General features: G+C 37.4%; 1 protein-coding gene across 1 annotated transcript; it reads left to right on the top strand.

Moving 5' to 3' along the window:
• Positions 1-50: 50 nt before the first annotated feature.
• Positions 51-27,453, top strand: TSGA10 (testis specific 10). The gene is made up of 16 exons (XM_085321441.1): positions 51-231; positions 685-840; positions 1,480-1,653; positions 1,819-1,896; positions 4,406-4,557; positions 5,457-5,572; positions 9,066-9,220; positions 10,478-10,533; positions 10,768-10,936; positions 13,164-13,274; positions 13,853-14,038; positions 15,788-15,997; positions 17,830-18,032; positions 18,378-18,482; positions 25,390-25,524; positions 27,332-27,453. Exons 1-16 carry the CDS (start codon positions 205-207, stop codon positions 27,354-27,356), a joined length of 2,058 nt encoding a protein of 685 aa, XP_085177567.1. The 5' UTR covers positions 51-204; the 3' UTR covers positions 27,357-27,453.
• Positions 27,454-27,977: the final 524 nt, after the last annotated feature.

Raw genomic sequence — 27,977 nt, 5'->3', positions numbered from 1 at the left:
TAATGCATCTCTCTCAAATTTTTGCTAGATTCAGGTTATTTTAAAAACAGAAGCTGAAAGCAAGGGAAGTCACCTTCAAGGCTCGATACCTTTATTAAGACATTGCAAAAGGACAGAGACTACTATAAAAGTGAGGCTGAGAATTCGCAGAAGGCAGTTAGAAACAAATCTGCAAGTCCTAAGCAGAAGCCTGCTTGTGGCAGTATGTCAAAAAGATTTTCAGCCGTCCAGGTGAGCTTGGAAAACACTGTGGGACAGGAGTGTGTTTGTTTTAAATGCTTTGCTTGTTTCAGTGGTGCTACACTACCATAGCCACAATTACCAGTAAGAAAAACTGACTGATTACGAGCAGAAGGTTGCATATGATCAGAAACGTGTAGTTAACTCCTGGTTTACTCTGAATGTACATATATCACTTTAAACAATTACTGGCAACTGGTTACATTTTAAATACTGATTGATAGTACAATTCTGTGATAGCCTTTTGCTGCTCAGTATAAACATATTTTAGAAAATGATATGTATATCTGGTGTCTAGTAGTAAGAGAGATGCATGTACAGCTTTTAAGTTTTTAGGTTGTAGGCTTATTAAATTTTCTATAGAAATTTCCAAACCAGAAATATTAAGAAAGCATATCACTTTTTGTTTCTCTACTTTAACCTTGTGTGATATTATTCTTTGAGGGAGCAAGTTCTGATCCAGAAGTTTTGAAAATATTGAGAGAGCGTGAAGAACATAAGTCAGTGCTGGAAAAATATGAGCGCCATGTGGCAGAAATTCAGGGTAACATCAAGGTTTTAACAGCTGAAAGAGACAAAATTGTCATTCTTTATGAAAGGGTAATTTTATTTATATTAGTGTGATTAATGAAATAAGGTGATGTACAAGAAAAAAATCCTATTGTTTCCTTTTTTTAAAAAAAAATAAGACTACAAAGCATTTATTAAAAAATAAAAGTTTTGAAAATTCTGTGATTTGAATCTGTCACTTAAATACAATTTTATAAATCTTGAATAAGAATTGTTTTCTGAATCAAAGAATGTATACATTTATTTTGTTTTTGGTATTGCGCATATCTCATTATTAATTCCAGTTATAATTTTTCCCCAACAGCAGAAGATTTTACAATTTTGAAGTATAAAACAAAAATATTTCTACCAAGTAGCTGAAATGGCTTGATTTGAGAATATTACTAAAGAGTCTCATGAATACTATAGGTTAAGTTTTTTGCTCTTATTCTCTTCTATAAACGCATTTCATTGCTAAAAACTAAATCTGCCATGATGTGAATTAAAAAGATAATGAACATTTTCTTCACTGATGATTGCTTTTCACAAGATTTTTAGAATGAAAATCCACTTTTTAATGAGTAGTTCTGATGGAAATTCTTTAAACAATCCTATTTGTGGTTTATGTATAAAGTAATACCTTACATTTTCTACTGCATGTTTCCAGTATACTGTTGTTTTTAATAACAGGCACAGGAAGAGATATCCCGACTTCGTCGGGAAGTTATCAAATGCCCCAAGACTACTAAAACTACTGTGACAGCTCAAGCCATCCTAAGGCGTGTGGAGACAGAAAGGGATACAGCACTCTCTGATTTCCGAAGAATGGCTACAGAACGCGATAGCCTCAGGGAGCAGTTGAAGGTTTTTTTTTTTTTAACTCAAGCTTATTTTAATAGGAAAATTATTTAGCAGTATAATTAGAATTGCTGAAGATTTCTATTCTAATATTGAGAGTTAATTGCATTACATGTCTGTAGTGAGTTCTGAGTTGTTCTTTATGTGATTTTTTGTTGTTGTTTGTTGCAGATTTCCCAAGAGACTGCATTTAATGAGAAGGCTCACTTGGAACAAAGAATTGAAGAGCTGGAAACAACAGTTCAGAATGTAAGATAAAGTAATTATATTACCTGTATTACATTTACGATTTCATAAATATATGGTTAATCCTGCAGGACCAACCTGAGTGCTTTCTATGATGAAATGACTGGACAAGGGGAGAGCAGTGGCTTTAGCAAGGCTTTTCAGCACCATTATCCACAATATTCTTGTATCCAAGTTAGGATGTTATGGTCTGGATGAGTGGACAACTAGATGGGGAAAAAACTTGGTTGGATGGTCAGACTGTGGTCTGGTTAGTGGTATGGATCACATTCTACCCTAAGGCTGCTAATGTAAAGTACACAGGGGTCTATTCTGAGGCCTCTCCTGTTTAACATCGTTATCAGTGCCCTGAAGGAGGCAACAGAGTGCATGCTTGTAAAGCTTGCAGATGACAGCAAATTAGGGAAATCAGTCAGTGCATTCAAGAGCAGAACTGCCATCCAGAGGTACCCAGACAGGTGGGCGGAGTGGGCTAACAGGAACCTTATGAAATTCAACAGGAACAGATGTCAAGTCATGCATCTGGGAAGGAAGAGCCTCTGGCACCAGTAGAGGCTGGGGAGAAGCTCTTCCAAGAAGGCCRTGGTAGCAGTGTGCCCTGGTAGCGAAGAAGGCCAAGAGTATACCAGGCTGTATCAATAAGGCACAGCTAGTGGGTTGGAAGACGTGATTATCCCCCTTTCCTCACTACTCAGTAGACCACATCTAGAATACTGCATTCAGTTTTGCCACTTCCAGTACAAAAAAGACATTACCAAATTGGAGTGAATTCAGTAAAGGGCCACCATCATGGTAGGAGCTGGAGCACTTGCCCTGTGAGAAGAAGCTGGGAGAAATGGGCTTGTACTACCTAGAGRAGAGGTGGTTACAGGGTTGTCTGAGAGACACCTGCCAGTACCAGTCTGTCAAGAAGACAGAACCAAGGTTTTCACAGTGGAGCGTGGTGGAAGGTTGAGCAACAAGTGGCATAAATTGAAATAAGAAGGGTTCAGACTGGATGCAAGGAAACTCTTTTTCCTCATACAGCAGACAAGCGATGGAGCAGATTGCGAAGGAAGGCTGAACAGCCTGTCCTTGCAGCTTTTCAAGACCCAACAGAATTAAGCTATGAGCAACCTGGTCAGACCTCAGAGCTGGCCCTGGTTTGATCAGGAGGTTGAACTAGAGACCTTCTGAGATGYCTTCCAACCTAAATTATTTTATGATCCTGTATTGTTAAGACCAGATCTGAAATTGTAGTGCTCTGACAAGTCCTTTTTATGTTAATTTGGTTTAAGTTACTTATAGGTGCAATTTTTGGCTAATATAAGGCCCTCAAGTAGGAAAAAAAAATTAATAAAACTCATATAAATCTTAAGTGTATATACAGTCTCTAGAACTTGATTTTAAATAGATAAACAGTGAKTTCTGTAGTACCTCTTTCTCCAAGATCCTGTGGTTATAAATGTTGATTAACTTTGTCTTTCATTCTCAACTTGTTAAATACTACCAAGCTTAAAAATGTAGTTCCAAGGATTGTAATATTAAACTGTCTGCATCCGTAATGAAGAATGCTTTGTGCACTTAAATACTTCTGAGCCGCTCTGATCAGTAAACTAGCTTTAATCACGTGCTTCACATATAATGTGTGTGTATTTTGGGAATAATCCTGTTTTAACTACATTATTTTCCATCTTCAGTTCATTTGGTATCCTTTGAGGCCAATACCTCGGTATTCAATTTATTGCACTTAATACTGAGAAAGTTACTGCGTACCCAAGGCTTATTGGTTTGCTCTTCAGTGGTCTGACTTTTGATTATAGTAACAGAATTTACTATAGTAAGAATTGGTAAATAAGGAGAGAAATTAGGTGATTTTTTTTTCAACCTTGGAAAAGCTGTTTTGAAAGAGTTATCAAATCAAAAGCCACTTTTCTTTTTTTTTTTTTTTTTTATTCAAGATTTTAATGTAGCTTTTCCTGGGTACAAACAAGAGTTTCTGGAGCAGTTCTTTTTTTTAGCAGTCTGGGTACAGAATTACAGGCTTTATGGTGATAATTTGATCATATGGTGCTTTATGTAATTGTTTTACAATAATTTCTCTATCCAGTTACCAACATAGCTGTATGATTTAGTAGAGGCCTCAATCTGTCATTTGCAGTGCTGTATCCTGAACTGTGATTTCTCCCTTCTTACAATCATAATAGTGTCTTTTGTCCTCACTGAAAGCTTTTAATATTGATGAATGTCAAACCTTTTTGTACTTGGGCATAATTGCAATTTTACATTAATAAACCAAAATATTCCTAGAGATCTGAAAGATAAACGATTGTACTTGAAGGGAAAGTGAGAATCACATTGCAGTTCTTTGTCAGCTACCTTCATTAGGGTTTGAATCAGGTCCTGAGTAAGGGAGATACCTGGAGATTTCTGCTTTAGTAAAACATTTGTCTATAAGTAGAGTAGAAGTTGAATTAATAGGAGAAATATTTTATAAAAATCAGCTTTTTGCAACTTTTAATTATATTTATAGCTAGATAGTGAACGATTAGAACAAATCTCCAAACTGGCACTAATGAAAGAGACTGTGGAGTCTCTGGAAACAGAAATGAAAACATTGGCAAGAAGAGCATTGGACTCTGAAACTGAATTGAACCGACAGAAAGTTGAATATGTTTCACTTGGGTAAGTAAAGGTATATAATTACTTTAGTTTAATGAATAACGTGAATTTCATAACTGTTACTTAGGTAAAAGCAAGAGGGATTTATGATGGCTGTTCTTATGAGCCATCCTACTTTTTGAAATGAACTTGCTTTCCTTGTGCTTTATTTACATGTAAAATGTTCTTGGCTTGTTGATATTTAAGGCATGCTGAAAACCACCTTCAGTGAAAAATTAAAATTTGCTCCAAAATAGGTTTAAGAGTTTCCTGTTACAGGCTGTGAAGCTTGATGTTTTTTGATATAATTCAGTAGACATTGAACAAGTGTGATATTGTTAATCCTAATGGTGCTGGTTCACACTATTTCATTAAGGATGYTATGATTTCTAAAATAGCATGAACTCCTTTGAGAAATCCAGTTCTAAGCTATTGCTGCTTTCTAACAACTTATCTTTATGAATGCTGTAAAAACGGTTTTCTTGAGGATTAATTGCTGCTAGTAAAATAACCTTTTCTTCTCCTTCAACACCATGTTAATATTTCTCTTCATTTTCTTAAACAGTTTGAGGAGGTTTTAACATTGCTACATGGTTTGAATACACACCTCAGGCATAACTTTAGACAGGTCAAGCGTTCCAATGTATGTCCCAAGTAAAGATTTGTATTTTAATTATTTTTTGACAAGTTTAGAATAGGTGGACCAAAAACCCCCCAAATCTTACCTTTTTGTGATTCTTTGAAGGAATATTCAGAGTTTAATATGGAGAGGTTAAGGTTAAACACTAATGAAATAGTCCAAATAGTATAAAATATACCAAAGAATCTTACTTTTTCTTAACTTTTGTAGTTTTAGTGATATGCCAAAAAGGAAAGTCATATGTAAATGGCTGAATTCTGTTTAATACTTTTTGCTTTTCCAGTTTATTGAAAGATAAGACAGAACAGAGTCTTTCAGAGACTCAGCAAAGCCTTGCTAAGAAAAAATATGAATTACAACTTACTCAAGAGAAAATTATGCTTTTGGATGAAAAAATTGGTGAGTGACAGATACAACTGTTTTAATAAAATTCGTTAAACTAATTGGTATATTATTGCTTTTTTTCTTTCATTTCTTGTGGACTGAATAAGAACATGTTTAATGCAAATACACATTTTTTTGACATTTTTTTAACTGTCCAAGGGCAAAACATCTATTTTCTTTCAGTATTGGAAGGCTTTTGCATTTTAAAATGATGTAGTCTCTTATAAATAAATTTTAGTGACCGCTCATACTGTCAGTTGGACAATATCTTTTGATACGTATGTGCAGTGTTTGAGCATATCAGTTACATTTATGGTCCACTAAGGTTCTGGTAACACTTCTCAGAATTCAAAAATGATGAGGTTGCAATCAAGAAAACATCCTTTTGAGTATATAACTTATGTCATGTGCTGCAGCTTTTTTACATTAGAAGAATAAAGGAGGTAGACATGGGAATTATTTGTAATGTGCTAAGGAATATCTTCCTCTTTCCAAAAATACAGCTTTTCTGTATGCAGTAAGCATAGTCTGCTCCCAAATTGAAATGCAGACGTGAATTTGTGAAGGAAAAATAAAGCTAACTAGCTAACTAGTGACAACTAATGCTAGAGTTGACTTATACTGTGAAAATACTTTGTTTTCCATTGCTTGTAACTTTGAAATGTCAGTGATTTGGACTGAAACATTTCATTCAAATGAATAAACACTTAATTCAAAGTGAACTTAAACATTTCATTCAAATGAATAAACACTTAATTCAAAGTGAACTTAATGTTTAAAATGTTTTAGCTAAGATATTTAAGCCACTCCTGAGAATGCTACAGAAAAAGATGTTTTGTCCACATTAAAATGCACATATTTTGTTAAGAAGTCCTAGAGCCCCTGTATGGTGAAGYAGGGACTTAATGTTTGATATGGCATGGTATTCTCTATGTTATTGTATGCTTTTAATCATTCCCAGGAAATGTGTTCAAATTAAGTGCCTTTTAAGCCTCAGAAAAATTACAATTTGTGAATGCTGAATTTGGCACCTGAGGTCTCATATCATCTGATTGAAGCATGTTGCAATCCAGAATTCGTAGGACTTTTTTATAGTTAGGGGCAAGTTCAAGCAAAGAACCTTTCAATTAATGGAGACTCTCATTCTTGTGCTCTTCATTGTGCTATCATCACAGTGATAACAGAGGAAGATTTGAAGGATGACTGCAATTTAGGTGTGGAGGGAGAGTGTACTGAGATAAGAAATTTGGGAGATTTTAACTGCAGGAAAGGATACTGAGATTACAATTTGTATGTGGCAGCCTCATCCTGGTGGAGTAGGCAGGAGAAGTGAAGTTAATGAAGAGCCAAAGGCCAAGTGAAGAATAGGGATGCTATCTGGAAAAGAAATTGCAACAAGGAAGATTGTTTGTCCAAGAAAACTGTRAATATGAAACAGTGAGATTGGGAGCCAGAGAGCAGAGAAACAGAATGAGGAGCCAGGGAAGGCTGAGGCTATGCAAGAAACCAGAGATTGAAGATTATTAAAGTGCGGGGAGGGAATGAAGAAGGACTGACAACATCTACTGAGGAGAGCTAGTGGTTAAAAGGACTAGAAAGATCCTTGATATTGGATGACTAGTCCAGAGATGGTGGGTAGCACTTAGAGCCATTGGGAGCACACAGTGACTAGAATCTGGGAGCAGTTTATATACACAAAGGATTTAGGACTTGGACAGAAAAGCTGGAAGTAGGACCTGTAGTAGAAAGATTGTAAGTAAAAGGAGAAACTGAAACAGAAAAATCTGGATTAGGAATTTAAGACTAGTAGGGAAAGGGACTAGGATGAGAAACTAAGATTTGAGGATGAGCAAGTCGAAAGAAAGGATGAGCAGCTATCCGTGCTCTTTAGAGAGGCAGAGTTGGAAAAGATGGAAAAAAAGTGTTCGTGCCTGCTAGAGAGCCTTTTGCCTTTTGGAGYATGAATTGGAACTCAGGATTCCCATGTCTCGTCTTATCTTGTCAGCAGAAAAATTTAAACTTAGCAAGGTGGCTGTTTCCAGGGCTTGTCCACAGAGAGAATGGCAATTTAGCCCTGATAACAGTTTTGTCTTCTAGGTCAAAGGTGAATGATGGGAAATCAAATCCTATTTTTTGCTTTTCCTGCGAATTAAGAAATTTACCACAAAGACAAACACTAAGAAGTAGGGAATTGCCAGACTTCAAGTTGTCTGTACTACTTAATAAATAAAGAAACCCATGTTTTTTAACTTACTGTCTTTAATTGCACTGTCATAGCGTTTTTCTGTTGCTACAGCTTTTACATAATCTTATAAGGAGTAAACCAGTCTTGTCTAGTGAAGCAAACCTGTTTTGTAAGATTTTCTCCTTTGCTGAAAGTACAGGTAGTTGAGGAAAGAGAAAGCACACTCACTATTAAAGCTATTAAATATTACTATGCAATATTTTACACTATTGCTATATATACTATTGCACTATAGAATTTTTGGGTGATGCTCAACCAGACTTCTAGGAATTGGTTGCTAACTATACATATGACCTATTTTCAGAGTGCCTGATATAAAAGTTTGACTTTTTAGAAATGTCAATCACTTGCAGCAATAAATTGTTTTTTTTTTTTTGATCACGTGCAATATTTCGAAAACTTAGGTTCTTGATTTGGGCATCTAAAATTATCAGATAGTGTTTTGCACTGGTCTTTGTTCTTCTGTTCCTTCTCTGTAAAATTGTGATAACACACCCTTGCTTCTTAGAATTTTCTTTAGAGCAAAGTTTGAACACTGTATTAGCAGATTCTAGAGCCATACATCCAAAAATATGAGGAAGTTTAAGCATCTTTCATCTTGTGCTTTGAAACAGGGAGAAATTCTGTGGAAAAAATAGAATTTGCCTATGTGCTATATATTATGTCCCTGAATGACAGAGCTATAGGTGATTTTACTTTGGATGTTTTATCTCCTGGAAGTGGTTAATAAGTGTCATATGATAAGCCTAATTACACTAATGTCTTTACAAATTACACTGAAGTCTTTAAAATTTGTAGAAAATCACATTTATTTACTTTTGCATGAAGTTCAGTTGAATCAAGGACAGTCTCAGGAAAAACAGGCGAACGTCGGGATCTCCATCTCTAGTTCTTCATGTCAGTCATTAGAGGCTGTAATCTATATGTTGCTTCTGACTATTGTAAATCTGTTTATTAAGTTTTTTATTACTATAACACCCGAAAAAGTTATTTTTAGTGGTCTAAACATTTGCTGTTTGAATAAAGATAGATTGCTTGAGTCCAGTCATTTAAGGCATTGATGAAACAAAGAATGCTGTTCTGTAAATATCAGTAGGATTACTTACATGTTTATGAAGAAGTGCATACTTCAGTGTTTTCTTGAAGGGGAGCTTTTGTCATGTTTTTTGTCATMTTCTTTGCATCAGAAGTATATCAAATAACTTTTATTTCAAATGGGTTGAATTGAATTAATAAAAATGAGACCTTTCCGATTGTGTCCAGATAACTTTTCAAAACAAAGTTTTATACAAGAAGAGGAAATCTGTGCTTTGAAAGAAACAATTACACGACTTGATAAAGAAAAGGAAACTTTGCAAGACTTCATCAAAGAAGGAAAGAAGAAGATTGCCACTCTTGAAGAAGGCCTGACAAATAAAGTATGTTCTAACACGTAAATAACATGTAAACAAGTTATGTAATCATAAAGATAATTAACAAAAGGATCTGTTTGCTTATCACACCTGTGTTGCATTGGTTATCTACAGTAGGGCTCAATGCTGACCTGGTTCTGCTCCAATTTGAAGGCAACAATAAAACTCATTTCAACTTTAACAGCATTAAATTTGAGCAATGTTGAACATCTCATGTTTGGTGTTCTGCATGGTCCAAATTCAAATATTTTTCAAGAGGGCAGATTTCATTATTTTCCTGAAGTGGGGAAGAGTGAAGTAGCCAATAAAATCTTTTCCCTTAAAATTCAGCCTAAATTCTTTTTTGGGATCCATTTATGTTAAAGATAAGGAATGCCAAATCATACTGCCTTTGTTATTGAAGATGCATTTGTATGATATCCTTTTCACCTTAAGGACTAGTTTACTTAAGAAAATTGTATCAGTTTATTAAACAGCGTGAATTCAAACTATATAGTGAAGCTGCTTAGTTCTTAGTTCTGAGACATTACCTTTCACTTCAGCTCAAGTCCTCTGAGTTAGGATCAACTAAATATGAAACTTTTTAGGTGGTATAATTGTTAAGGATTTGCACTGATTATAACAAAATTGCATAAAGAAAGCATCTTGCAGGTTGGGCCATAATCATCTTGGTACTGTTGAGTTTGCATTTTAAAATTGTAAAATGATGCCCATTTTAGGGAAGAGATAGCTATCTCTTAYGTTTCTTTTGTTGCCAGTGAAAGACATCTCCTTAGCTTGTCTACACTTTTAATATTTTTTCCAACAGCAGTGAAGTAAAGTGATACACTTTGTGTTAACTTCTTTATGAAAATAAAACAATGGAATTCTTGTTTTATCAGTTAAAAACTGCCAGACTCTGGTATTTTATTCATTGTAGAAAAGCCATAATGACTTATCTAATAGAAGATATTACTTAGTTTTGGGAGTATTGGCCAAATACTACATTTAGAACTAAAAAGGATAAAGGAATTTAATTTAAAAAGGTGTATTTTGCAGAAGTTAATACTTGTTCCAATAATACTTGTTCCTTTATTTGCCAAAGTAGATTATCAGAATTTTCAACTCTGAACATAAGGAAACTTGGAAAAGTGGAATCCTTTTTGCATTAAATAATTAAATCAAGCTGAAACAGTTAACTGAACAGAAGGGAAATGTATTTAAATGTTTCTATTTATTAACTGTGGAAAAATGAGGTTTTTTTATTATATATTTCTTTTTAAGGAGAAAAACATTTCAGATTTCAAGCTTCTGATTTCTGATTTGGAGCGTTCTGCAAAGTAAGGCTATGATTTCAAGTATATTTTAAAATGTTAATTTATGACAACAGTAAAAGTACTAACTCAAAAACTGAATCATTGAATGTGCTATCGAATAGTTTTTTTAAAATTCTAAAAATATTAAAATGTTTAACTTTGTTTCATTTTTTGAGAACTTAACTGCTGGAAAAGCTATTATTTGTACTAGGTTGGGCAAYATTGTCGTACCTGAAATATTTATTATTTGCTGCATAGAAAATCTGCTGAAGCTCTCTGTATCTGTGAGAAAGATATCGCCAGTTTGCATCAACAGCTAGAAGAAACCAATGATGAACTTGCACAGACTAATAAGAACAGAGAATCATTAGCTCAGGAGAATGGCAGGTTACAAGAACATCTTTCTAATATTAAGCAAGAAAATCAGGTATAAAGAATCCTTGTGTAAAAAGGAAAACTGTGTATTGTTCAAATGATGCATTGAAATTTTGGGCTATCATGTGAAAAATAAACCTGCAAACTAGTTTTAATCTCATTTTTCATACTCTGATTTACTCTTATTGGTCAGTTCACTTGTATAAAGAGGATTGGCTATTTTTATATCATGGTACAGATATTTATCTTGAGGATCAGCAAATTAATCTTTACATAAAAATCACTATGGCAGTTATAACCATTGCTTATATGGAAAAGTACTAGAAGGAGGGAGTGTGTGTTTTTTATATTGTACTGTGCCTGGCCCAGAGCGTTTACCAGCTTACAAGTTTGACTTGCTAGTAATTTTAACACAGTATGTATTTATGAAGGCTCAAAAATTTATTAACGTTGTATTTACTTTCCTTTGAAGTGGCTTTTGCATAAAAGAAAAGAAATATAATGGGATATTGTATTATAATTAAATATAATATATATCTAATATGTTATTTATCTATATGCAATTACTAATGATAGCGGTTAAAATGCTTAAACTAAAATGTCACCTCGTACACACAGATTGTTCATGCATCAGGGTGTTTTTCAAGCAGCTAGAATTTAAGCTTTGGACCTGCTGTAGATCATCACTCTGTGATACTGCTTTTTTTTTTTTCTTTTCATTCAGCCTCTTCCTTTATGATTTTCTGATGCCTACTCTTTCTCCTCTACACTTGTTTTACTGTTTTCTCTTTGATCATACTTTCCTCTCTCCTGATTTTTCTCATCTTCTGAAATACTACCCACTTTTGAAGGAGCASTTTCACCTGATTTTAGCTGTATAAAATTCTTAAGTCATTAAGGCTCTGTTTTTAAGTGAAGAAAAGTTCTCCAAAAGGAGATTCATCCCATCCAAGTATTTGAAGTGGTTCATCCTACCTCTCTCTGGAGAGATTTGTTATAGAGGAAGCGTAATTAATTTGTTTAGATCAGGTGCCTAATTCTACATTGCAAAAATTAGATGAGACAACTCCTGCTCTAAGTATCTATCTTCTCAAACATGTTAGGTTTTTTTCTCTAAAGCCCCTCTTTAGCATGCTAGGAAGTTCCAGGTCCCTAGTAACTTCAGTTACTGAAGGTAGGTAGTATCTTTACAGACATGTTTGCTGAAGGAGATTATTCCAGTGAATGATTCTTCTGAACCTTCTCTCAGGATCCCAGTTGTTATTGATGTGGTCGGCTGGTTACAAAACAAAATATGCTGTTTCTTTGTGCTTCTAGTTACTTTCAGAAGCACCCGTGTTTTCCTTTGCGGTGTGCCTCAGTGCTTGTAGAAAAATCTCAGCATCACGAGAAGATCAACTAATTTTTTATGGGTTTGCCTATACAACGTTTATCGGTTCCTCTAGATTTGGCTCCATTAATTCAGGTGAAATACAAAATATTAAAGTAACATTCTCATTTCTTCAGTACAGCTCATGAAAAATTTCACAGAATTCCAGAATTCTAATCCTCAGCAACTCACAGCCTTTCCACACAGGGACAGAGGTTTTTCTGTATTCTCCATTAGTAGGGGTTTCCTGCATAATTTTTCCTGCATATCACTTCTTGCAGCTGAGTGTTCTCTTAGTAATTTTGTGAGGGAGAGTTTTTGAAAAGGGCAGTTAAAGACAGCCTTTCTGCCTTTTTCTTCTCCATCCCCTGCCCCAGCTTCTTGTTCTGTCTCTAAAGCAGTAACTGCCAGAACTTCTATGTGCTTTCTCCAAATACTTGTGGCTTTGTTTATCCTGATTTGCACATAACCACTTGATTAGTTGAGTTTTCTAGTTGTCTTCTGCTTTCTCGAGTGTGGGTTTTTAAGAGGTTGCTGCTTGTAATAAAGAGGGAGCTGATTCTGAGCCATGCTTCTTGAACGGGGCAGGCTATCCTCTTACAACCACCTAGCTACTAAATAGATGATCCTTCCTTTGGGTGAGTTAACTGTTACATTTTCCAACTTACTTTTTTCTTTTTTTCAAGGAGACTTAATGTTACTTGTAAGTTCTAAAAGGTAAATGTTTTTGATAAATGCAAACTTTTGTTTGTAGAAATACACATGATTTAGATTTCATGTAACCTTTAAAAATCTAGTTAATAAAGCTAGAAGCTATGTGCTAGAAGTTACGCACAAGTTATACACTAATTCTGTTTTTTATAAAGATACAATCTATGCTTTAACCTTTGAAACAAATCTTTATTTGCAGGTACTACATAAAAAACTAGCAAAGTACCAGAATGAGCTTGATGATGTGAAGTTGAAAGCCCAGGATTCAAACAAAGATGTTGTCAGGCTGAAGGGTCTGCTAAAGTCTAAAGTGAGTGTGTAGATTTGACCTGTTAATAAAAGCTATTGCTTTAACAAAAATTGAAATTTAAACTATATTTTCATGGAAGATTTTGCTTCTTAGCAATACTTATTTGAGTTCTACAAATACACTTGTAGTTGTTCGAACACATTTTCTTGGCTGTTTTTGCAATGCATGGATAAGGAAGTATATTTCACTGAGATTTTTTCTTTTTCTGTGCCTGTGTGTGTATACATACTAARCTTAAATGTTGAGTGAGTGAATAATACAGGAATTTGAGAATCTTTCATCTTTATTGCCATATGGAATTAATAGCAAATAAAGTATTTCTGCAATGTATTGCTACACCTCACATCTTTTCATGTTAATTTAACCACTTTTAACAGATGTCTCTTTTAAGCATCAAAGTGTGGCCATCTTGAATAAAACACTGATTTCTGAGAAGTCTCTCAATATTTTGGCTAAATGGCAAAGTTTTCAAGAGAGAGAGATAAAATACAATACCATGTGATACTTGTAGACCTGTGAATGTTACTGCTTAGTGAAGCTTACTGGAAATCATTAAACAAACAAGCTTTATGTTTTAGGAGAGAGAGAACTGTGAGCTTTTGGAGAATTACCACAAAGCCTGTGAAGGAGGAGAAAGCTGGGAAACAAAATGCCATCAAGCAGAAACAGATTGTAGCTCTGTTAGACTGGCGCTAATCAATGCAGAGTCTGAGAATCGAAGGTTTAAAGAAAGAATTCAATCCCTTGAAATAGAGATGGAGCAAGTATGTTGAGATCATTGTTTCCATAGGTCACGCTAGAAATGGTCTGGTATATTTTAAGACTGCAACTGTTTATAATTAGGTAGGCTTAATACCACTTCTACTCATCCTTTAGAGATAGTTGCTGAAATGAACTCTATGTAGTTTATATTGATAATATAACTAGAATTCCACTAGCCATGCTTGGAGGAAAATAAAACTTAAAAATAATACCATACTTCAAGAAAAAAAATAATAAACTTCTCACGTGTTTGGAATGAGCGAAGATATAACTGCATAGAACTTCACAGCATACCTAAGCATACCTACTGTTTGTCACATATTGTGTTCCCGCCCCTGCCTTAATTGCTTCCAGTTTGTCAGCCTTCTTTCCAGTGCTCTAGGTGTCCCCAGATGCTTCTCCTACTTGAAAATCTGAAGAAAGACAAGTGAAATGCACAGCATGGCTTTGAAAATAAATTATAGATATAAAACTATATTCTCATTCAAGGTTGTTACAGATTATGCTACAGATCATATCGCCTTCCTGAATATCATATATACTGAGAACTATCCATGCACATCAGATACTCAAGAACTGAACTATCACTGTTCAGAAAAGGGATGGAAACAGCAGTAGCAAAGCAGTGCAGGAAGATTTTATTGCAGATTTTGACAGTTTTTGAATTTAATAGAACTGGTGACTTTGTCCAGCCAGCCTCAAATGGAAAGAGGTTTTATCTTGCTAACTCCTTCCCACATGCCTAATATTGGGTACAGGAACAGAGAGGCCTCTTCACACAGTGGAAACTGTGTCAGTAAATTGAGTCAGAAGTCTAGGTGGATAGTATCTTTGGGTTCATAGGAGTCACATGTCAGATATATCTTGGATGCAAAAGTTTTTATTATATATTTTTGTTTTATATGAAAGTTTTATCTTGATGTGGAATTGTACATGCTTAGCGCTGCCCACTGTTCTTTGTGCTTTTTTATGGTATGAGTTTAGTTTATAAAACTTATCAAAACACTGGCAGCACAGAAAGCTGGAATTAATGAGATGCTCTCCACGCAATCATCCTTTTTTGATCTCGCTCCTAAGAAATTCTTTAAGGAAGTCACAGTGCTTTATCTCTCTCTCAGCTTTTTTCAGTCTTCCAGATTCAATCTGCCACCAATAGAAAATTAAGAGATTAGAAGTGAGCAGAAATGTAAGTCAGGTGTTGCTGAAAGAGTACAGGTGCTTTTTGAAGTTTTTTTTGTTTGTAAAATACAGAAAAATCTAAATTCTTCTAATCAGAACTACTACTGCTAGCTTGTGAATTTCTTTCGTGTGACTTCTGTCATCTCTTAATCCTGCCTGATTTTATGTATGACAGCAGTACAAGTATTACTGACAGTATCTTGACATTCATTGTTCTTCTACAGGCAAGAATTAATTTTATTGTTAGAATAAGAGGGTCTGTTCTGAAACTAGAAAGGGATACAAAGGTGAAAATTTAGAACCTTATTAGCTCTGCAGAGAGAGCAGAATGCTAGAAGGGAAATGAAAATGCCAGAAGCTGATTTTGCTGTCAGAAGTAAGAATTCTTGTTTTCTAGTTATTTTATATGTAGAAATTTATTTAAAGAAACAATTTTAAAGTTTAGTTCAGAATAATTACTGCTGTCTTTTCAAATTCACCACAGCTATATAGAGATTTTTTTTAGGATATTGGAAACAGTTTTATATTTTCTTTGCAATACAATTTTAATTATCTACAATGCTTTATTATAGAATTTAACAACAGAAAAAGCATACAAGTCTCAGATTTCTACCTTAAACAAATCTCTTCTGAAAATGGAAGGAGAACTGCAGAATTTACAGCGGGAGAAAGTCTCTATACTTGCAGATCTTACATCTACACAAGAACTTTGTATTAAATTGGATGCAGGCAAAGAACTATTAAACCGGCAGTTAACTTCCAGAGCAGAGGAAGTAGAAAGGGTATGTAAAATATATTCTAAAAACAATTTTTTATTAAAGTTGTACTTAAGGAATCTAAAACTACTTCAGGATCTAAAGTAATCAAAGAAACCCCTATTGATCTATAGTGTTTTTTTTTGTTTTGTTTTGTTTTTTTGTTTTTTTTTAAGTACTTATTCCCCAGAGGGTAGATACTGTATACTATCTGAAGAGCTGACTGCTTTTTAAGGTTTCACTTTGAACACTCAGCATTCAGGACTTAAAATTACTGATTGTTTTAAACAGGTCATAGTTTTTAGATCCAGTCACTTATATCAGTAAGCAGAAGAACTGGAATAGTTCATTAGCAAAGCACCTTGACATGCTTGACTGCTGTCAGAAGTAAGTAACAATATGTTCTTGATAGTCTCTCCTTAAACTTACTTGAAAATCAGTTTCTATTGACCTAGATACTTATAAAAATTAATATTTGATAGGCAAATTTTTTAAAATCGAGGTAGATCTTTTCAGTATAATTCTATCACTACACTGTTTCTTTGCTCTAGCTCAGATGAGATAATTTCTTATTCCTTTACAAGCTTCTAGTATTCCATTATGCTTTTTTTGTGAGTTACAGATAAATTTGCTGTTTGGCAGTTTGTTGGTTGTTCCCACCAAATGCACTGTGTGATGTCTTTTGTGTATTGTGGAAGGCTCTGTGGTGGTTTTGATAGGGAAGATTTCCAGGATATGGCATTTGCCTGAAGCTGTCATGAGATCTGATTTGACTGTGAGACTTCCTGGGTGTCAGGAGGTCATCAGGGAAGGGGCTGTAAGATCATCAGGGAAGGGGCTTCCTGAGGACAATGGAGAAAAACAACAGCTTCAGTAGAGAAAAATGCAGAAAATGCAAAGGGAAAGTATGGAGAAAGTTCTGAAGTTGGGAAATTTTARACTCACGAATGGTTATTCCTTGAATATTCTGAGGAGTGTGCTGGAGATGTGGAATGTTTGTTAAGGTGTCTCAGTTTATAGATTTATCACGGTCTTTGTGTAAGCAGTATCATGCTTAATACAAGTAGCTTTAGGTAAAATACAAATGAAAGTGTTTACARTATCCAAAATGACTCAGATGCATTAGAATGCATAGGTGAAAAAATGAAGGAAAAAAGGTATTTGGTTTGCTTACACTAAGATTAAGTCAGACAGGTTTCTAATCCTTTGTCCTGAGTTGATACAGGCTTTCTTGACASGCTGTCTCAGAGATTTTTTTTTCTTTGTTTCTGTACGTTACCTGCATCCATAAGAAAGAACCCTTTTTTTCAGTGGAACATACTAGGTTTTCTTTTTTAGGTCCCCCAAGAAATATGGTTGTTTAATCTTTCTTTTCTTTTTTTTTGAATATATTTACTTTTCCTTCTCACTAGATTTTTTTTTGATGCTCCTTTAAGTAAAATAAATGTAGTATTACCCTGTTGGAGATGTAGATGTTGATTTGTTAGATTAAGTGTCGTCTCCTTTAAGCAACTGGTTAATCAATAATTTCTTGCATCAACAAAAAGTAAAACTTCCCTCTTCCTGTCTGATAATTCTGTCTGTGCTTTTCACATAAAGAGCCTGTGTCTATTGATTCTTGTATTTCATGGCAGTTTCTGGCTACTTGTATCAAGTATGTTTATGGTCAGATATATATACATTAATAAAGCTGACAGCAGATTTTGATTGAGGTCAGATATAACAATTGGAGAGAGAGCAAGTTTGGGTCATTGATCACAGCTTTTTTTTTTTTAAGCTGACTTGACTGGGAGCTTTTAAGCTCCCATGACTGGGAGACTTAATAGGTGTACCTCTGAAAGTTTAAAATTTTTGTTTAGCTGCAGGATGATTGTGAGTCATCCCATTCTGAAATCGAGCTCCTCAGGAAACAACTGACAAATGAAAGAGCATCTATAAAAAATCTGGAATCTTTGCTTGTGTCCAGTCGGGAGAAAGAATTGCAATCACAGATAGCAGAGCAAGAAAGAGACTCTGAAATTCAGCTTCTCAAGGATCAGCTTGCTTTAGCAGAAAATAAGCTGTGAGTAAATGACCAATAGACTATTGAACTTCTTTGAGCTGCAGAGTTTTTTTTTYCCCCTTTCTTCCAGTATATGTATACACATAGATTGCTTGTATCTAGTTGCTACAGCTGCCCAGAGTATTTTGGTTGCCTTGGTGGCAGAGGATGCTAAAAATTGGCTTCTAATTCCTCAGCTATACCCTAAAAGGCTTTTCCATGTAGAGTTATATTTTACCCCATAAGATATTCTTAACATTATTTGCATGTGTGGTATAACTGCCCTTTTAATTTTGGATAATTTTGTTTGGCAACATAGGTGGAAGTTTATAATTGCTATCTAATTAAATTATATGGACTTTACAGTGCTGTGCAAAGTCGAGATTTTACTCAGCTCAGAAATACAACAGTTCAGCTGGAGTCAGAACTAGATATCACCAAAAGACAGTTGGGAACTGAGCGCTTTGAAAGGCAAGTATATGCTTTTCTATTACACTTCCTTCATTTAATTTGAATGAAATGCAATATTAGTGCTTAAGTCTTAGACTATTTAAAAGGATAAACAGCAAAATTTGGTTTTGCTGTGCTGCACATCCTTTGTGTGTTTGAATGATACTCMTTTCACTGAACTTCGGCTGTGTAATCATTATGCATGTTGTCAAAACTAGTTGTCTAGGTTCCCTTTATACAAGGGTGAGATAAACTGCCTTCTGGAAGTGCCTAATATAGTATGAATTACTTTCCAGAAGATGCCTGTCTGGTCTTCATTGATTTATAGTGAGAGTCTAGGTGACTAGCTGGTTAAACAAGTAATGTATAGATTACTGTTTCAGCAATATGAATATTACCCTTCAGCTAGATGTGTAGTAGTGAACTAGCCCAGGTAGAGCACTGGTCTGAGGGATATACACTTGTCCGTACAGTTAGTATTGTTAGTATAGACTCTGGAACAGTTTTAGCTTGTATCAACCAGCATTCTCACAGGCACTATTTGTGGCACAGTGGTGCTAAGAAAGGATTCCAGATGGCAATATGAACAAAGTCACCGTTTTTTTTTTTTTTTTTTTTTTGGGGGGGGGGTGCGCAAGGAGAGTTTAACAGTATGTACAAACTGTTTTCATATGATTTGGCCATAGGGCCAGAAAACAGTCCCTGGCCTGCTTTATTAATTAGTTTATCTGTGTAGTCTGTGTCTTAAATAGTTGCTTTTCTGTGAAATGGGAATCACAGGATTTCTCTACCTCCCAGATGTAACAAGGTAAAAATATTAAAGTAACCAGCATTATATTGGGTATATAAAAGAGATGGCTAAAAGGAGCAGACCAAAGATGAGGGTTTTGAAGGGGGACCTCTACACCTGAGGTCAAACCTTTTAAAGATTAATTCCTTAAATACTATGGTATGTTTCAATTTTAAATGGTGTCCTACTTTACTTTGAAGTAATGGCAAAGCTTGCTAAACTTTTGAGTTAGATTTGCAAGTCAGTTTAAAGTTGACATGAATTGTGCTTCTTCAGCTGCATAAAGTAGGCCAGAATGTATGCTAATACAAGAGCACCTTTGTTTTTAAAAAATGTGATCTTCAAACTGTTGTTTCTCTACTCCTCCTTTGTGAGTACCTCCATCTCATGGTGTATGGGTGCTCCTGGTAGAGACTATAAATATTTCTTCTTCAAATGTTCAGTGGCAAAATGTTGAAACAGCCTGCATGCTTAATCTCTTCTCCTAGTTAGGGATATTTTGTTACTAGTTTGGCTGTTTACAGTTGCAGTAATGTTAATATTTAGCTTACAATTTATTGGCAAATCAAATCTTAGAGTAAGGCTGTACTGGCACCCAGCCTCATTCTGAGACTAGATCCTCGTTTTTTGTTCCTGAAGAGAATTACTCCTCTCCTTCAAGAAAATTACATGCATAAGTACCTGAATTGTTTTGGAAAGAACAATGTTAGGCTCCTTTATGCAGTCTCTGGAGATCATCCAATCCAACCTCCCTGCTCGAGCAGAGTGAGCTAGAGCAGGTTGTCCAAGTCCACGTCAAATTGAGTTTTGAATATTTCCAAGGATGGAGACTCCACAGCCTCTTCAGGAAACCTGTTCCAATGTTGAACCACCCTCACAGTGAAGAAGTGTTTTCTTCTGTTCAAGTGGAACTTCCCATGTTTCATTTTGTGCCCATTGTCTCTCATCCTGTCACTGGGCACCATTGAGAAGAGTCTCCTTGATGCCCTCCCATCACATATTTATATACGTTGATGAGATCCCCCTGAACCTTCTCTTCTCCAGGCTGAGCAGTCCCAATTCTCTCAGCCTCTCCGTGTGTGATAGATGTTTCAGTCTCTTAATCATCTTTGTGCCGCTTCACACTCACTGCAATATGTCCATGTCTTTTTTTTTTCTACTGGGGAGCTCAGAAATTAACTCAGCACTCCAGCTGTGGCCTCACCAGGACTGAGTAGAGGGAAAGGGTCACTTTCCTTAATCTGCTGGCAGCAGTCTTCCTAGTGCAGCCCAAGAAACCTTTGGCCTTTGTCATGAGGGTGCATTTTGGCTCATGATCCATTTGTCCACCAGGAGCCCCAGTCCCTTTCTGCAAAGCTGCTTTCCAGATGGTTGGCCTCTAGCATGTACTTGTGCAAGGGGTTCTTCTTCCGTAGGTGCAGCATTTTTCCCTTCCCTTCCCATGTTGAACCTCAGGAGGTTTCTCTCTGCCCAGTTCCGCAGCTTGTCAAGGTCCCTCTGCATGGCAGCACAGCCCTCTCAGCCACTCCTCCCCGTTTTGAAATGTCTGTGATACAGTTGCACAAGCAGTGTGCAGAAATCTTGGATACTGCAGACTGAAATGTTACTTCAGGTAAAAAATCTGGCATTAGTTTTAGCCGTCTCTGAAAGCCTAAAGGTTTGGTTTTGACTTTTTCATAAAATCAAAACAGTGTCCCCTCAGTATCCCACAAAAATTACAAAACTTTKTTGTTGTTGTTGTTGTTGTTCTTGCTTTAAAAGAGCCAGTATATCTTTTGCTATCTCTTTTGCTATCATGGAGAGGGAGCAAAGCTCCATATTGGCTTCTTACAGCCTATCTTTCTTTCTAGTACTGGTAAGAGAAAAACAGAAAATTAGCCAGAGAGCAGAAAAGTAGTATCATTACAGTTGGTATTGTGATAGTATACAATGAAGTGGCAGACAGGACTGCTTTTTTGTCTTCAGTTTAAAGAAGTGTGTAAATGATATCACTATCTTAACACTGACTCCTTTCTCTGTATTGATTGACTACTGTCTTGGTGCCAAATAGAGTAATACCTGAAATCAGAAAGTGGTGGGTAGCTGCTGGTGCTGTTAGGCCTGGAATGAGTACCAACATGGTGATATGAGGATGATTGAGCCTTCTGTCCTGCTGTTTCTTGCCAGTTAGGAAAAGCACCTTCCCATCCCTCCTTGCAAGTGGGAAATGTTATATAGTCATTTGAAAGGTGCAGCAAAGGGGGCACAAGTGCAGCAAAGGGGGCTGGAGACCTACATGGGTAGCAAGGAGCTCTTGGCCAAAGTCAGACAGAAGAAGAAAGTACACAGAATGTGGAAGAGGTTCACTCTAAATGAATGGGTGTGTTGAGAGGGTAGCAATCTGAGCTGGAAAAATCAGGCTTCCAGTTGCCCAACACCTGTCAAATGATAATATAACATGGACTGAGGTTATGGTATTGAACTGCAATGGACTCTGGTGTGACTTAGCCATTATCATAGCCCTATCCATGGGATCAGCAATGGAAATGGACCACCAAAACCTACAGGAGAGGGATCAGATCCAGCAGCACCTCAGAGATCTGAATCTACAAGCACCAGTAGCAAGTACCAGTCAGAGCATAACAGTCTTCCACCTAGCTTCCAACATCCCACAACCTCGTGCCCAGGAAAGTGTCATATGCCCCATAAAAACTAAAGAACTTGACTTGTCTACATTGACTATTAGTCCCATGGGCCACTGTTGCTCTTAAGAGCTTTACTGTGCACATGCTGTATCATCTTTAATGGTTAAGATGGTGCTGGCAATGGCAGGAAGTCAAACTGCACCTATTTGCACCCCTCACAAGAAACACTCAGGAGAGTCAGGCTTCCATCCCTATACATGCAGCCCAAGTGGGGGATGTGCAATATGGGAGGCCTTTACAAGATCTATGGGACACAGACAAAGTAGTGCATCTACTTTGCAGATACCATCTTTAAGGGGGGAATTATAGGGATGCAACTGAATGATTAGAGCCTCGACTAGGCCTCAGTATGAGGTTAAACTAACTGAATAGGACCTGGAGAACTACTGGACATGACACAAGAAATTGTTGGATATGAGAGGTAACAATGTGAGAAGCTGACGAAAGTCACTGGCAGCACCATGAGAGATGGCTGGGTTTCATGTGTGGTTAAGGGAATCTGTCACCTACTGGATCTTGTCCTTACCAGCAGAGGGGGGCTGGTTAGAGATGTGAGGGTTGGGGGCAGCCTTGGCTGCAGTGACCATGAGATGGTGGAGTTCAGGATCCTGCAGGAAAGAACTAAGGCAACAAGCAGGATTGCAACCCTGGACTTGAGGAGAGCRGACTTTGGGCTCTTCAGAGACCTACTTGGAGGAGTCTCATGGGTTAAGGCCCTAGAAGGAAGGGGGGTCCAGGAGAGCAGGCTAGTGTTCAAACATCACTTCCTCCAAGCTCAAGAGCGGTGCGTCCCTGTGAGTAAGAAGTGCAGCAAAGGGGGCAGGAGACCTGCRTGGTGAGCAAGGAGCTCTTGGCCAAATTCAGACAGAAGAAGAAAGTACACAGAATGTGGAAGAGGGGACAGGCTACTTGGGAGAATTATCGGAATGCAGCCAGAGTATGTAGGGATGCGGCGAGGAAGGCTAAGGCCCAGCTGGAGTTGAGTCTGGCAAGGGAAAATGTGGGCCCGCTACTGAATGGGGCGGGGGCCCTGGTGACAAGGGATATAGAGAAGGCAGAATTACTGAATGCCTTCTTTCCTTCAGTCTTCACTGCTAAGGACAGCCCCCAGGAATCCTGCAGCCTGGATATGAGGGAGAAAGTCTGGAGAAGAGAAGACTTTCCTTTGGTTGAGGAGGATAGGATTAGAGACCTTCTGGGCAGGCTAGACATCCACAAATCCATTGGCCCGGATGGGATGCACCCACAGGTACTGAGGGAGCTGGTGGATGTTGTTGCCAGGCCATTCTCCATCATCTTTGAAAGGTCCTGGAGAACTGGAGAGGTGCCTGAGGASTGGAAGAAAGCCAAGGTCACTCCAGTCTTCAAGAAAGGCAAGAAGGAGGACCCAGGCAACTCTAGGCCAGTCAGCCTCACCTCCATCCCTGGAAAGGTGATGGAACAGCTCATTCTGGATGTCGTCTCCAGACATATGAAAGAAAAGAAGGTGATCAGGAGTAGCCAGCATGGCTTCACCAAGGGGAAATCCTGCTCAACCAATCTGATAGCCTTCTGTGATGGAATGACTGGCTGGGTAGATGAGGGGAGAGCAGTGGACGTTGTGTACCTTGACTTGAGCAAGGCTTTTGACACCATCTCCCATAACATCCTCCTGGATAAGCTCAGGAAGTATGGGTTAGACGAGTGGAGAATGAGGTGGATTGAGAACTGGCTGAAAGGCAGAGCTCAGAGGGTCGTCATCAGTGGCGCAGAGTCCAGTTGGAGGCCTGTGGCTAGTGGMGTYYCCCAGRGCTCAGTCCTGGGTCCCATCCTGTTCAACTTCTTCATCAATGACCGGGATGAGGGGACAGAGTGCCTCCTCAGCAAGTTTGCTGATGCTACCAAGCAGGGAGGAGTGGCTGATACACCWGAGGGCTGTGCTGCCRYTCAGAGAGAGCTGGACAGGCTGGAGAGCTGGGCAGAGAGGAACCTCCTGAGGTTCAACAAGGGCAAGTGCAGAGTCCTGCACCTAGGGACAAATAACCCTGGGCACCAGTCCAAGGAGTCCAAGGCTGACCTTGTGGAGAGCATCTCTGCAGAGAAGGACCTGGGAGTGCTGGTGGATGACAAGTTGCCCATGAGCCAGCAATGTGGCCTTGTGGCCAAGAAAGCCAATGGTCTGCTGGGGTGCATTAGGAAGAGTGTTGCCAGCAGGTGGAGGGAGGTGATCCTGCCCCTCTACTCAGCCCTGGTGAGGCCTCATCTGGAGTACTGTGTGCAGTTGTGGGCTCCCCAGTCCAAGAGAGACATGGAGGTACTGGAGAGAGTACAGYGTAGGGCTATGAAGATGATSAGAGGGCTGGAGCACCTGCCCTATGAGGACCGGCTGTGAGAGCTGGGCCTGTTTAGCCTGGAGAAGACTGAGGGGGGATCTTATCAATGTGTATAAGTACCTGAAGGGAGGGTGTCAAGGGGATGGGGCCAAACTCTTTTCAGTTGTCCCATGTGACAGGAGAAGAGTCAATGGGCAGAAATTGAAGCACAGGAAGTTCTGCCTGACCGTGAGGGGGAATTTCTTCCCTGTGAGAGTGACGGAGCACTGGCACGGGTTGCCCAGAGAGGTTGTGGAGTCTCCTTCTCTGGAGATCTTGAAGGCCTGCCTGGATGCAACCCTGTCTCCCATGCTTTAGGTGACCCTGCTGAGTGGGGAGGTTGGACTAGATGATCTCCAGAGGTCCCTTCCAACCTTACTGATTCTGTGATTCTAACCATTGCCAAGGTTTTACTGGAATCATACACKGAAATTCAAGGGTTGTTGCAGACAGTCTTCCTAGTAATTTCCCACTCCAATCAAAGCTACCTTTTAATTTAAACCTTTGGCAGCCAGAAACCAGGATCCAGCATCAATGTGTGCCTCCCAAATTTCCCAGTATATTACCCAGTCCTGCATGCTTCTTGTGCTTGCACATAGATGCAGGAGTTATGTGTGAGCCAATATTCACCCCACCTCTTACAGTCAAAATGAACACAATCTTGTTTTACGACACTCCCACTGGAGATTCCAGGAGCCCTGGAACAGCTGTCTGCCTCAGGGCACCTTAAGTAGGCTTTGCTGCTGGTCTTGCTGGCCCAAACTACAGCAGAGTACCACTATCAACAACATCTTTACATTAATGTCATTGCTGATTTCAGGGATTTCTATTGCAAATGTATGAATAACCTTATATATAGGGTCTTTATCCCTGGATATGTTTGCAATTTCTAGAGCTTGATCTGCAGCAAGTGTGGCTCGCTTTCTGTCTTATAGGTAAAATAGAGATAATGGATATGTAGAGGAAAATCTGGATAGGAGTAATACAGAAAGAGTCACGATAAGCATCTCATCTCTTAAAAAAAGTGACAGAAAAAGAGAATAGTGATTATGAGATCATTTTTGAGAAGTGTTTAGCCTCACTATAATATAATTTTGATTTAGGGAACGTGCTGTACAGGAGCTTCGACTCCAGAATCTTACAACCTCATATCAGTTAAGTTCCACATTAAGAACATCATCACCTGAACGTTGCCACTATCAGTCTCCTGATTGGTCTCTGGATCGGTCCCTAGAAGGGTAAGTAGTTCAACAATTCAGTTCTTAACATAGAGGAAAAATAGAAGGATGAACTCTGATACATCCTGTTGAAATATTGGATGAATTTCATGAAATTGCACTGCTTCAAAAAAGTTAAAAGATTCAGAACCATAATCTTTTCATGATACTCCTTGCATTTTATTTTATTCAGCTGTATCAGAATTATGTAGTTAATGGCAACTACATACACTGGAACTGCTGTAGCCATAACACCTTCTAACAATAACTATTTAATGCCGCATAAAATTCCAGCTTTATTTACTACCTTTTTGTCCAATTTTAGGTATAAATATTTAGATTGCTGCTGCAGAAAAACTCACAGCTATCCAATCTTTCTTCTTGTAGTAATATTCAAAATATTTTTTACTCCAAATATGTATGCACCTATCAGCATGTTTTTTCTGGAAACGTAAATATATTCTCTATATATCATCAAACACATGTAACTCTGAGGATGAACAAGACCAACAGTTTTCTTTTTCACAAACAGTGAGATGAAGCCTCCACTGTACGCAACTACTCCCCTGGCAGTATCAAACTTACCTGGGTTTCATATTAGTTATCTGCTGCTTATAGATATAATGTAAGCATATTATATATAATGTGCTTATGATATATTATATTATATACACTACACACATACACACACACACACACATTTTGTAAATTGATGGCAAAACGCACTAAAAATAATTGCAAGTTGAAAGGAGGAAAAAATCTCAATTCATGATTTCCAGGAAATCTTTTCTGCTTGTGAGATGATGATGTCTTCCGAGATGAATTTCATTAATATTCTGCTAACTGAGGTTTTTACTTTTGGGACTTTGTTCATCTTTGTTATCAAAGGCTTTACTAAGTACATAGATCCTATGAGTGCAGTGCAAGTCTCCTTGGGTCAGTAACTGAGAGCAGAATGAGATAAATAAACCAGTGTAAAATAAGTGGCCTGGTAGAATGAGTAAGTGAGGAGATACTAAATGCAAATATTTGATGAGTGTAATCATGAGCAGAACAGCATAATTACTTAAGGTGGTTCAGAGAGATGTTAGGAGGTAACGAAATACATTCTAGCCGTAAGTTCTATTRGATTTAAAATGGTATCAGAAATAGATCTCTAGGAGGTGAAATTCTATGTATCGGTTGATTGATGATAACTTGTCAAGAATAACTTGGTTGAAGGTAACTTAAGGAAAGATACTATAAAAATAAATATGTATTCATAGAGAGGCTTCTCCAACAGCTAACATCTGATTCTGCAGTACGTGAAGTACACCAAGATAGCAGTGCTGGTGTCACCATTGATGCTCTGGTTCCTGTACAGCTTTTGGTGCTGCTTTACCAGATGGACTGTGATGGGAGATGATTCAAGAGTTACCTTTTTGTTTTATCAAGGTTGTGATAATCAGAAAAAAATTGACAGTAACTTTTTCTTATTCTCCCAGCTTTCTTTTTGTCTTTCCTGCACAAGACTCCATGTTTCRCTATAATGGAAATCATATGCCTTGTGCTTTGTCTTGCAGACCTGATAGGAAAGACCTTTTCTATCAGATTTTAGTAAGAAATAGTAATCCAGAGGTTGCTGTCCACTTCAAAGAGTATTATAACATTTCTGTGCAATAAAATCTAATCCTACAAAGCGTCTGGATTCACTGTTAAAGTGTCTAGGAAGACTGCTCAGAGTGCTTTCAGAATCAAAACCTTGAATTTTTTGCATATAGAAATATCAGAATGTATTTCTGTATTCACTGAATGTGAAACAAATTGAATTTCCTATTTTTTTTCCTAGGGATTCTTCCTTCAAAGACTTTTAATGTTATATTCATGATGGCCTGTGAAGTTCCTACACATCATCTGGAGAGTTAGAGTTGAAATATAATTCTGGGCTTATAATTTTTCCCTTTTGAATGCTACATTTCATTAAATATATTTCACGACTTCTTGAACAATTTTTCAAACACTCCTAATGTTGTTCAGTGGAAAGAAATCTCTCTGGATAATTTCCTCTTCTTCCCAGCCCTGCTCAATCTTGTATTATTGTGGGATATGGCCCATCTCAGTTAACAGAAAAAAATGCAAGTTCCATCAACTGTACTGATAGTGTGTGACTGTTCCATTATTAAAAATGTATGGACATAATTGGAATAAAGGAACGGATATAACAATATCAGGGAAAAGAAGTGTCTATATCCAAATGTATTTTTACTGGACTATGTGAGGATTATGCTTGAGAGAGGGTGCTGTGCTGTCTTAAGGTAGTCAGGGATTTTTTTTCTTCAAACCTCTCATAATTCTTAATTTGGCAAAAATAGGATACTAAAGCCAGGAGATACCACAGTGTTTTGAGATCTATCATATATTATGATATGGTATTTTTTTGTGCATTTCCAGTATACATATGTTTGAGAGGTATTCAGCTTCTAAGGATTTTATCA

This window comes from Rhea americana, unplaced genomic scaffold, assembly GCF_003343005.1.
Source record: "Rhea americana isolate MKP2758 unplaced genomic scaffold, rheAme1 scaffold_7, whole genome shotgun sequence".
Taxonomy (NCBI): domain Eukaryota; kingdom Metazoa; phylum Chordata; class Aves; order Rheiformes; family Rheidae; genus Rhea; species Rhea americana.
The sequence above is the reverse complement of the archived record's forward strand: the minus strand, read 5'-3'. Positions and strand labels throughout refer to the sequence as shown.

Bases quoted from the DNA above. Each gene is read 5' to 3' on its own strand.
- TSGA10 (XM_085321441.1), top strand. From the start codon at position 205: ATGTCAAAAAGATTTTCAGCCGTCCAG. The intron at 1,654-1,818 runs GTTTTTTTTTTT...TGTTTGTTGCAG, and splicing joins GCCTCAGGGAGCAGTTGAAG to ATTTCCCAAGAGACTGCATT. The intron at 5,573-9,065 runs GTGAGTGACAGA...GATTGTGTCCAG, and splicing joins GCTTTTGGATGAAAAAATTG to ATAACTTTTCAAAACAAAGT.